The 11,383-nt window shown below is 40.0% G+C and overlaps 2 protein-coding genes across 2 annotated transcripts; both read left to right on the forward strand.

Annotated features, from left to right (window-relative positions):
- Positions 1-223: 223 nt before the first annotated feature.
- On the forward strand, positions 224-6,897 carry mvda (mevalonate (diphospho) decarboxylase a). The gene is made up of 10 exons (XM_033647879.2): positions 224-449; positions 1,161-1,231; positions 1,780-1,894; positions 1,999-2,145; positions 2,358-2,557; positions 2,787-2,861; positions 3,000-3,218; positions 5,129-5,244; positions 5,467-5,575; positions 6,021-6,897. Exons 1-10 carry the CDS (start codon positions 389-391, stop codon positions 6,099-6,101), a joined length of 1,194 nt encoding a protein of 397 aa, XP_033503770.1. The 5' UTR covers positions 224-388; the 3' UTR covers positions 6,102-6,897.
- Positions 6,898-7,341: 444 nt separating this feature from the next.
- cyba (cytochrome b-245, alpha polypeptide) lies at positions 7,342-10,542 on the forward strand. Its single transcript, XM_033617369.2, has 6 exons — positions 7,342-7,499; positions 7,757-7,826; positions 8,340-8,414; positions 8,507-8,590; positions 8,713-8,794; positions 9,629-10,542. The coding sequence occupies exons 1-6, from the start codon at positions 7,442-7,444 to the stop codon at positions 9,821-9,823; spliced, it is 564 nt and encodes a 187-aa protein (XP_033473260.1). The 5' UTR covers positions 7,342-7,441; the 3' UTR covers positions 9,824-10,542.
- Positions 10,543-11,383: the final 841 nt, after the last annotated feature.

The raw sequence follows: 11,383 nt of genomic DNA on the forward strand, positions 1-11,383 counted from the left end.
CATAACTATCAGTTACATGCATTTTCTAATTATTGTATGATTAATAGTATATTTTAATAAACCCTGACTGAGTCTTTGGGATGGTCTCTGTCCTTGCCCCATTTCGCACGAGCGTGGTCAGATGATCCCTCATTGGCTATTCCGACTGCCTCATCAAAATAGCTCGGCTCTGATTGGTCGCGGTGTTTGTCACATGTTCAACACCAGCCAATCGGGAGACACCGAGGAAAAGCTGTAGTAAGGTTGGCTAAACTGTAGCTGCTAACCACTAGAAGTAAATGTCTATACCCAGGTATAGCCTGTCAATACTCAGGTATAGACTGTCAATACTCGGGTATAGACGATCAAAACATACACAGGCTCACATTCAGCTGTACCAGGGGACAGTATGGACAAGCCAAACATAGTTACATGCACCGCTCCGGTAAATATAGCTGTGATCAAGTACTGTAAGTATCTTTCTTGACTTATCCTCGTGTAGTAACGTTTGGTTTGTAGCTTTAGGATGCAAAGGTAACTATGTCATGTCTTAAAGGGGACCACTACCTAAATTGAAAATACCAATATATTATTTCTGTGGCAGAGGAAAGTTCAATCAGTATTTGTGAAGTAATCTCTCTCAAAGCCAGAAACCAGAGAAGTAAGTCTCAAACTTGTGATGTCATAGGGTATAAAGTGTGGAGCTTCTCCACAGACAATGAATGGGAATTTAACTTTGTAGACACACAGAGGGGTTGTTTTCTTTTTATACCCAAATGAGCTTTCCTGAAACAGAACATGTACCCATATACTCAGAACACTCCCCGGGGTGCTCTCAGTGTCATCTAGGACACCTCTCACCATTTATTGTCTATGGAGCAGCTCCACACTTTATACCCTATGACACTGAATATTTGAGTTTTACCTCTCAAGTTTTGGATTTTGGAGAGACTTGCTTGTGTTCACTAATACTTTTAGACCACCTTATACCATAGGAATGGCATGTATACATTTGAAAATGGATGTAGCTCCACTGTTGTTTGTTATATGGTGACTTTTGTATCATGTCTCACTGAATATTGGACATTAAAGGGTGGCTTTAGAGTTGAGCATATTCATACTGTTTAATTGTATCAATCTGACAACACCTCAGTCATGCACCTATGAATCTTCCTTTTCAGGGGGGAAGAGAAATGAAGACTTAATTCTACCCATCAACTCCTCATTGAGCGTCACATTGCATCAAGACCAGGTATTTATGTACACAGCATTGTCATCAATCTGACTATGAATGTGTCTGTGTTCTGTAGGAAAACAGGCTTTGAGCTTCATCAGTGTGCCAGTGTTAACACTCCTGCCCAGAGCTGCTGCCCTGAGTGGCTGTGTATTCCTCCCATCATGTATAGACTCCAAATAAAATAAGAGAACAAAGAGGCTAATGTAATTATGCCACTCATAGCATTTTTGTGTTAACTGGTAGTTTAAGCTCAGCTGGTCACTCTTGAAACATTTATATGTACTTGTGCTATTTCAAGCATTATGTACACAGTGTGGTAAAACTGTGACAAACTTTGTAGCAGAGCTGGCATTAAAACGTCATGTCAGCATTTTGAAAAATACAATGGAAACATTGCAAGAAAGTATAAATACATGACTCTGATTATGTAAAATATTGACCTCCGTGTTGAATATTGCCTTGGATGATGATTAACATAAATTTTGTCATGTATAATGTTTAAATCTTGAAGCAAAGGTGTTAAATCTGATATAGATCTGACTTTTCTTCTTCCTTCTTTTAAGCTGAAAACAACCACAACAGTTGCAACCAGCAGATCATTTCAGGAAGATCGAATATGGCTCAATGGCAAAGAGGAGGACATAACCCATCCAAGACTACAATCCTGTCTGAGAGAGAGTGAGTCCTGTCTGTTTTGTTCCTCTTAAAAAGCCTGGAAATGAGAAAAACTGAGAGTTAGAGAGTGCAGGCCATTGTGTCATTTTCCTGTGTTCTGAATTTAGTACGACGACTAGCAAGGAAGAGACGTAATGACGGGGACCCCGCTTTGGATTCGACTTGTTTGTCTCACAAAGTTCACATCTGCTCCGTAAACAACTTCCCCACTGCTGCCGGGCTCGCCTCTTCAGCAGCTGGATTTGCTTGTCTCGGTGAGTGTGAGCACTTCACTAATGACAATAGAGTATTAATTTTATCAAGAGCTCAACAGCTGCATTTCAGCATAGAACAGAAACAGTTCAAACTATCTTATGCTGCCTGTGTGTGCCCATTCTTCAGTATTCCATGTCTTTCTCATACTTATTACATCTTCATTTTTCTCAGTCTCCTCTGCTCTTACCCCTCTTTCATCACTGTGTTGCAGTTTACACTCTGGCCCGGGTTTTTGGCGTAGAGGGGGAGCTGTCTGGGATTGCACGGCAGGGATCGGGCAGCGCGTGCCGAAGTATGTATGGAGGGTTTGTCCAATGGATCATGGGACAGAAAGACGATGGAAAGGACAGTCTAGCCCAGCAGGTGGAGCCAGAGACTCATTGGCCTGAGCTCAGAATCCTCGTACTTGTGGTAGGTCAATTTGAGTGTTTGTGAGAGCGACTGAAATAATGATATGAGTCAGGTATGTCTTGGCACATTTGTTCTCTATTGTGAAGGTCACATACCTAATTTCCTCCTTCTATAAATGACAGTCTTGCGAAACATGTTGAGCAACTGTGTTGACTAGTGCACAAAATGCACGCTTTAACTGAAAATAGTAAAAAGTTATATCACGTGTAATTAATTCACTTTTTCACAGGCCAGTGCTGAGAGGAAGCCAGTGGGCAGCACCTCTGGGATGCAAACCAGTGTACAAACAAGCTGCCTCTTAAAGGTACTATGTTCACTTGCTTTAATTTACATTTTTCAATGTACTAACATGACTGTTAACACTGTTAAAAGTGGAAATGAGATGTGTTTAAAGCGAACTTATTGTCACTCACAAGAAGGTCAATCTTTTCTGTTTGTGTAGCACCGGGCCGAGTCTGTCGTCCCAGGCCGGATGACACAGATGATTGAAGCAGTGCGAAGAAAGGACTTTGCTGCATTTGCTGAACTGACCATGAAGGACAGTAACCAGTTCCATGCAACCTGCCTTGACACATACCCTCCTATCTTCTACCTCAATAGTGTGTCTCAACAGGTTATCAATTTGGTGCATCGGTATAACAGACACTACGGGGAGACTAGGGTGAGCAACAATATCTATGTAGTAATCATCTTGGTATATTGTGTTGGACAGCTGTGAGTTTACCTTTTGTTAATGCATTATTATGCAACATTAAAGGTCCAGTGTGTCAGATTTAGGGGGATATATATTAGAAGAAATTAAATATAATAAGAATGTTTTCTTTATTGTATACTTTCCTTAAAATAAGGATTATTGTGTTTTAGTTACCTTAGAATTATTCATATATATCTACACAGGGAGCAGGTCCTCGTGTGCAGAGTCCACCATATTGCACCCCCATGTTTCTACAGTAGCCCAGAATGGACAAACCAAACACTGGCTTTAGATAGGACCATTTGTGTTTTGTGTTGGCCACCGTAATTAGCAGCCCCTCTGTGACAAGAAAAACATGATTTCTTTTTTATGTAAAACTTCTTAATTCAGTGTTTTCACTGGTTTAAATCACCTGATTCATTTGTTTTGGAGAGGAACTTCCGCTAAAAAGATCTATATCAAAATAAGGTGAACACACATTAAGTTATCAGAGAAAAAAACTGAGCACACATTAGCAGGTGTTGGGCTACTGGCCCATCTGTGACAAGCCAAACAGTACAATAGAAGCATTGATTTGTAATGTGAAACTGGTTTATTCAGTTGTTGTTTTTTTACCAGTTTTAATCACATGGGGTGTATTCTCAAAGCTTCCTAGTATGAAGAGTTGCTCTTAGTGACGAACTTCTAAGAAATATCTCAGAATAGTGACATTTTCGAGCTCCTAAGCTGAAAAACTGTTAGGAACAGGGAGGAGGACTTTTAAAAGGCTTAAGAGTTTTTTTAATCAGAGGAGAAAATGGTGAAAACACAAAGAGGTCGGAGAAATATTCTCCAAATGCTGAATGACAGTGAATAAATGAAACGCTACAGATTAGATCGTGCAGGAATATGTGTGGTTGATCTCACTAGGGATATGCACACATTTCCCATTTAACACTATAACACCAGAAATAAAATGATCACATTTCTAAGATGTTTTGAAAACTGGAAAAATGCAACAGTGCAGCAGTGATGACTTGGGTTTGTCTCAACCTTCCATTAGCAGAGTGATCACACTAACAATGACAACACTTTCACAGTCAGCAGTTGATTTCCACTGGGTGTCCACACCTTGCAGGCTCACAAAAAGACGTGTCTGTGACACCCAATCATATCTGTTAACAGAATGCATCATACCTAGCAACATGTTCAACCACACCTCCTTGCAAAGGTAAAAGGTTTTGTCCCTTCCTTGCTCAGAGTTGCTCTGAGAACTTTCCTATATCATCCTATGCTAGGACTCCTTAATAAAACGTTTTGTTTGGAGCTCTCTGAGAGTGTTCTCAGAATGTTTGTGAATACGGCTCCTGGTCTCTTTGTTTTAAAGAGGAAGAGATCCCTGCGGATAATTTAGCTCCCAGTAAAAACCTCCTCAACAATGAACACTGAATAAATTCTACGCGGGAGAAGTTTCGGCTGGTTGCAATCTGCAGTCCTCACCACTAGATGCCACTAAATCCCCTTAACTCTTGCACACTGGGTTAATTTCTCTGCATAATGAAGTGATGTATGGAAATGTGGCTGCTTTGAAGGTGATACAATTGTCGAAAATATCAGTTATCAATGGAGCCAAAACATGTATACCACATATTTTAAAAGTTCTTAAGATCATTTGTCTGTGGCGGTGTGTATGTCTTAAGATCATGTACTTCATGCATTATGTATAACTGTAACGTCCTCACTTTTGTATCATTGAGTGTACGCTCTTTTTTTCTTATGTGAAACATTTCTCTCAGTTCATGCAGCTGAATTTCTGAGATGATGTAATGAAGATGTGAAACTTGCGAGGTAGTTTTCAAACTCTACGTGACTGTCACATTCTGTTTGTTCCCCTCTAGTTGGCCTACACATTTGATGCAGGACCCAACGCTGTTATCTTCACTCTACAGCAGCACGTTCCTGAGTTTGTTCAGGCGGTTCAACATTTCTTCCCCCCTGAGACCAACGGAGGACAGTGAGTTGACAGTCACCAAACTTACTTAGCTTGAGGGAGCAATCCTGACAGCTGACTCCTGACTGACATACAAATTAATAAATTTATCTAAAAATATGATACATATACATAAACAGTCAGTGATACATGGGTGTTTTTGACTCCAAATAAGCATTTTATTGAGGTGTGTTTGCATTCAGCCTCTTTGAAATTAGTCAGTGAATGTCTCTTCCTTCTCTGCAGGTTTTTCAAGGGTCTTCCTGTCAACCACGCTGCTCTTTCTGAGGAGTTGAAACAGGCTATTGGTCTAGAGCCCATGCCAAAGGGCATAAGCTACATTATTAGTACCAAGGTAAACACATACAGATAGATGTGATCACTCTGTAGCTCAGTTGTTTTATCAGTTCACTTTAAACAGCGACAGAAAATCACTTTTATCAGTTTTTTTTATTCATTTTACTTTGTGTCTATCTTAAGGCTGCAAAACATACAGTAGAAAGATGGGATACATGAATTGTCAGTTTGCGAGACACATTCAGATTTATGTCCACATTTCCTTTTAGCATGCTTTTACGAAACATTGTGTTGCACTCCTTCGACTGAAAATTGTGGCACATATTATGATGCACAGTAGTTCCTCTGTCTTACTGTTTTTACACTAAAGACGTTTATTAAACGGCACTTTATTAGCCTTTATTAGAACAAGCTTTAAAATAGCATTTTTAAATGTTACCACACAGACACCCAGGATGAATCTGTTGTTTGGTGTCATGATCATTTCTTGTTTTGTGTTCAAGGCTGGACCAGGCCCTCGTGTTGTGGAGGATCACACTCAGCATCTGCTTGGATCTGATGGGTTGCCGAAGAAAACCGTTTGATGTCCTGCAGCCCTAAATGGACAAAGATCCACTCAACAATAATGAAGCTAATTCATCAGAAATCAAACTTGCTTTAGTCACATGTAACAGGTTTTTACAAATCCCAGCAACACCAGATACCTTCCTTACCAGTGTGGATTCTAGTATGTCTTCTTTTAATAGTGCAAAGTCTTAGGGCTGCTGTTAAACTGCACCTACTTGGGCAACAAAAAAGTTTATCTTGGGTGCATCGGTACAATGGACAACCAAGAAAGGGTGGCAGTGGAGATATCTGCACACCAATGCGACTGGGCTGGACAGCCACAAAAAGGTCCACAGGCTGAGATCAATGTGAAAAAATGTCAATTTATTTAGGGATATCTGTCTTGATACTTTCTGCATTGATGTCAGCCTGTGGAAGTTTTTGTGGCTGTAGCATAGGTTGCTTTGGTGTGCAGGTATCTCTGCCAGCCTTCCTTTAACCATCAAACAGTACTGATGTGCCTCTCATCTCTTTATTGCTTTTAGAGGTACTGTTTCAGGTGTAGACATGAACATGTGCTCAACTCTAACTTGGTAAATAAATGGGCACACTGCTGCTGCTTAAGGGCACTACCAGCGTGCTCTTAAGCAATGCACAATGCAACATTAAGTACTTTTTTTGCCTATGACGGTTTGAATTTATGTTTGTAGCCATGTGTGTAAAGAGGGTGTTATGATTATGTTTTCATCTTTTGAAAATTGAATTTAAACCTACAGGATATCCTTAAATCATGTTGGTTTTATTCTGTAACATGAAATAAAATATATTTTAGCCAATATAATGTTTTGTTGTTTGGTCCTTTGCCGTTTCTAGATTCAAGTTTGCTTTTGCGAGAATTTTTATTGAATTTTTATTTATTTTTTTGGTCAACGACCAGTGACTTTAAAAGCTGAAATGATCAGAATGGCAGCAAGCACCTGTTGAGAAATCCCCTATGACTCAACTATGTAAACATGAAGTTATTCTTTAATCTAAGGCAAAAAATCTGACACCTTTAAGAGATTTGTTTATAAACGTAGACCAGAGTGACGGCCTTAAAACGGATGGCAATTAGCAGCATAAGCATATGAAATTCAGGTGCTGCACCTACCTTTTTTTAATAAATGCTCAGACCTGTCCGGTAAGTTTGAAAGGTTAGCCACTCCTCTCCACTGTGGCCCTGCGCTATTCGGAAATGACGACTGCAGCCTCCCGCCCTGCCTCCCCGTCGTCACACATAACACACCTCGCATCTCGTAAAAACATTTCTTCCTTGTAGAAACAATCAAAGTTAAGAGCAGCTCTCTGGTGATTCACAGCAGCCTGCAGAGTGAACGCGATGGGCAAGATAGAGTGGGCGATGTGGGCCAATGAGCAGGCTCTGGCCTCGGGACTCAGTGAGTATAAAAACTTTACCAAAATATTAAAAAGAAATCAGAGAAATTAATGACATAACTTCCAAGAACATTTTAATTGAAAGTCATTAAATACTTTCAACTGTACTGTAAGTCTACGTAAAGAATAAATTAAACTGAATTTTAGAGTCAAGTAAATGTAAAATTTAACATACTTTCCTCTCTGAGTGGAGTGACAAAAGGGAGGCTGTGTTGTTTGTTTTAAGTTTTAATTTTATCTTCCTGCTTCCTTCTTTCAGTTCTCCTCACTGGAGGCATAGTGGGGGTGGCTGGACAGTTCAGAGGCTGGCAGTTTGCTGCTTATGCGGTGTATCCTTTACACTTTTCAGAGACCGAAATGCTAGAGTCCCACTTCAAATATGCAAAACTAAAGTCTGTGCAGCCATTTGCTGCCCTTATTCAACTTTTACATGGCGGCCCTTAAGTACAGTTGCATGCTGTGTAAGAATTCATAATCACATGCCTAAGAGAGAGCTAGAGAAGTTATTTAGGACAGTTAAGTAAATATATTTACCTTTTTGCAAAATATTCAAGCCTACATTCCACCATTTGAAGGCACGAGGCAATATATAATCAACACAATCATGTCTGCGTGTATTTGTATACACGAGTCAATAAAGTTTTTCATTAGTAAACCAACAGTATAGCAGAGGTAGTTTTTGTTTTAATGTGATATTCTTACAATATCCTGCATATATTCACTTTTATATCAGAAACAATCACAGGTGCTTATTTGAATTTGCCATGATGTCCTATCACAGTCATTACACGACTTATTATTAGTGAACCCTGTGAGATGAAACAGCCTTGACAGATAACTAGTGCTGCTGGGACCTTTGTGTGTCTGCTGGAGTACCCCAGAAGCAAGAGGGCCAAGGGCACGAGTGTGGCGAGGACGTAAGTGATCTCATTTTCCTATGATTTAGTTTGTGCAACATGTAGGCTCTACTTCAGTCACTGCTCACTCCTGTCTCTTGTTTTTCCCTCAGGGGCCAGTACTGCTTCACTGTGGTTGTGAAATCCTTTGGGCCACTCACAAGAAACTACTATGTCAGAGCATTTCTACATGCTGCGTGAGTTCATTATATCAGCCACTTTCCTTTGCTTGACAGCATTCCTCTCATTCACCATCTCACCATCAAAAGACAAAGGACTATATTGTCTCTTGTCCTCAAAAGCTATGTCTCTTTTGTAGAATCTGTGTACCTGGAGGTTTTATGCTCGCTACTGTCCTCGGATGCGTCTGCCTTGGCATTGCCAGCCTCATCTACCTTGTGGTAAGTTGGTACCTTTTACCATATCAATCTCCAGTTAGAGCAGGTTGAATATACTCAACACTGATAAAGTTGTTAGATGAGGCAGGAAGTGGTGGGCCTGATGGAAACAAGGAAATAGCAACAAGGAAGGGACTGTTTCATTACTGGTACCTCTGTTGAGACATGGCCTTGCAGTTATGAAATCTGACCAGTCAGGGGTGTGCCTGAACTCTTCAGAAGTACGTGATGTGGTAACCAGAGTTATAAAGCCTTCCAGGCTGCACAGTTTATCTCATTATAAACATGCACACAAATATGAGTGTACAGGATAAGGGCCACTGATATGTACCCTCACATTATTGTTGTTAGGGTTTGAATAATAGGTTTCAGCATGGGCAGATATTGAGACAAAGGGCCCCTAGGCACAGACATGCAGAGGGCTCCACCACCTCTCCTACACAGGAATAAAACACAGACTTTGTGACGGCTTTGCCTCTTTTTTATTGTTGTTTTGCATCTTTCTTTAGTCATTATGCATCTTCTTGTGGATTTCGTATCTTTGAGGAAATATCTGTCTTTTTTGGTCGTTATGTGTCTCTTCTTGTGGTTGTTTTGCCTGTTTCTGTAGTTATTTTGTCTCTCTTTGTGGTCTTTTGTGTCTCTTTGTGGTATTTAAGCCTCTTCCTGTTCTGTAATTTGAGTGACATTGTGCAGATAAAAGTCAAGGGATGCCCTGACACATTGGGCCCCTGGACTGGTCAATAATCCATCCATGGGTTTCTGGCATGCTTAACTTGATCTTATTCTAGCCAACCATCACTGACTTGTATTCTTTGTCATCATCTTGCTTTCTAGGCAGCTATCCGAGGTGAACACTGGGAGCCTATCCTTCCAAGGAAGGACGTGAGCCGAGGGGCAGCAGGAGGACCAGACAGCATCAAGCAACCTCCTCAGAATCCACCACCAAGACCTCCTCCTGAGATGCGCAGAAAGCGGGTGGACGACCTGGAGGGAGCAGCCTACGACAACCCCATCCCTGTTACTGATTAACCAGTCTAGTGCCAGCATCCTCTGCAACCCTTCCCCCTGTCTGCCTGAGACCTCGAAACAATGAAGCCCATCAAAACCAGTCACAGTGGGACGCCACCAGATTCTGTGACTCTGGACAAGTGAATAGTTTTCTAAAGCAAGTGACTGGTTGTGACGACATGTTGGGTCCACACCTTCATACCTCAACCTGCAGAGAAATATCTTTAAACAGAGGAAAATGTTTTTTAGTTAGTTAGTTTGTTTTTTGTAAGAACTGAGAATTCAAAGTAGGATGTAATGAATTTTACTTCGGAACAAAAAACCATGCCACTGGAGACAAATGTAAATGCTGTAACTGTTAGGTGGCGACCAACTACATTAAGTTAGTTGTGAAAGACTGTAGGAGATGTAGGTATTTTTACTGCTGTTTTAAAAGTGTAAACCTTTTTTTCTGTGCTAATCCCCACACTGTATGTTTTAAGCTGTGTTTGATTCACTGTATTGTGTTGCCATGCACAGATCTTACAATATTTTGTATTGTATACCTACACGCTGTTATTAACCCCTGTATATTTGTGGATTTCTCAATGTCACTGATCACAATGCTGTAGGACAACATAGCACTGTTTGCTAGGATTATTTTGATTAATGGGTTTTGGCTGAATCAGGCTATTAGGCATTTGTCATTATTATGTATCTGTACTTTGTGATATTGTAAATAAATTCATTTTGCCCCTTAATTCATGATCCATCCAGGGTTTTGCTTTTATATGTCATATTTTTTCAAGTTTCCTTTGCATGATTATTTTAAGTAGTGATATTTGCAACTTCCCTCTTTCGTAAACACCGGATTTCATTATCTCAGAATTTCCCCTTCTCATCTGTGTTTCTTTTCCCTCATTGTTTGTTAATTTTCCATCCTTTTCTGGCTTATGCTGGACACAATGGCAGACAATGGGTGACTTACACATCTGCCCGGTTGTTGGACAGGTTCTGCTTGTTCGTATCATTTCTGTAGTCACGTCTCTTAAGTGTGTTTTTTGTTGGTCACAGCTGACCTGTCAAGCAGCTGGAGTCTGTGGAAACCAGAGGTACAGTGATACTTCCTCATTTCACTGTGTGGGGCTGTAATGTGAGAAAATCTTTGTGCAGCACTCTGGATATACAGTTTATATTTTATTTTAGCTTATTTTTACCAGTAATCAATACAATTTAATGTAGTTTTCTAAATTTAGTAAAAAATTCATAAAGGTGAAAGTTACTTAAAACTTGCTTGTCTTGTTTGGGCAGTTTTATCTAGGGTAATGCTGCCACCTCCTGCTGCACAAGAGAACTTAAATGCACACTGATAATTTGGTGCAGTAGTGTGTTACATTTGTGTTTTAAGCAAAGACAAAACATACATTTCATATTGTGGGACTGTTTAAAATCACTTAAAAAGTTTAACTTTAAAAGAAATTAAAAACAATAGAGTGCAATACAGATTTTCATGAGATACAACATCAAAGTGCATTAGCAAAATAGCTTTTATAGAATGATTTAACTATATAAAAGAGGGAAATAATATTATCAAGACTTAAA

This window comes from Epinephelus lanceolatus, chromosome 2 (assembly GCF_041903045.1).
Source record: "Epinephelus lanceolatus isolate andai-2023 chromosome 2, ASM4190304v1, whole genome shotgun sequence".
Classification (NCBI taxonomy): domain Eukaryota; kingdom Metazoa; phylum Chordata; class Actinopteri; order Perciformes; family Serranidae; genus Epinephelus; species Epinephelus lanceolatus.

Coding starts and splice junctions, on each gene's coding strand:
- mvda (XM_033647879.2), top strand. CDS start 389: ATGGACAAGCCAAACATAGTTACATGCACCGCTCCGGTAAATATAGCT. Junction 1,232..1,779: donor TCACATTGCATCAAGACCAG/GTATTTATGTAC, acceptor CCTTCTTTTAAG/CTGAAAACAACCACAACAGT. Junction 5,245..5,466: donor CCTGAGACCAACGGAGGACA/GTGAGTTGACAG, acceptor CCTTCTCTGCAG/GTTTTTCAAGGGTCTTCCTG.
- cyba (XM_033617369.2), top strand. CDS start 7,442: ATGGGCAAGATAGAGTGGGCGATGTGGGCCAATGAGCAGGCTCTGGCC. Junction 7,827..8,339: donor CAGTTTGCTGCTTATGCGGT/GTATCCTTTACA, acceptor ACAGATAACTAG/TGCTGCTGGGACCTTTGTGT. Junction 8,795..9,628: donor CCAGCCTCATCTACCTTGTG/GTAAGTTGGTAC, acceptor CTTGCTTTCTAG/GCAGCTATCCGAGGTGAACA.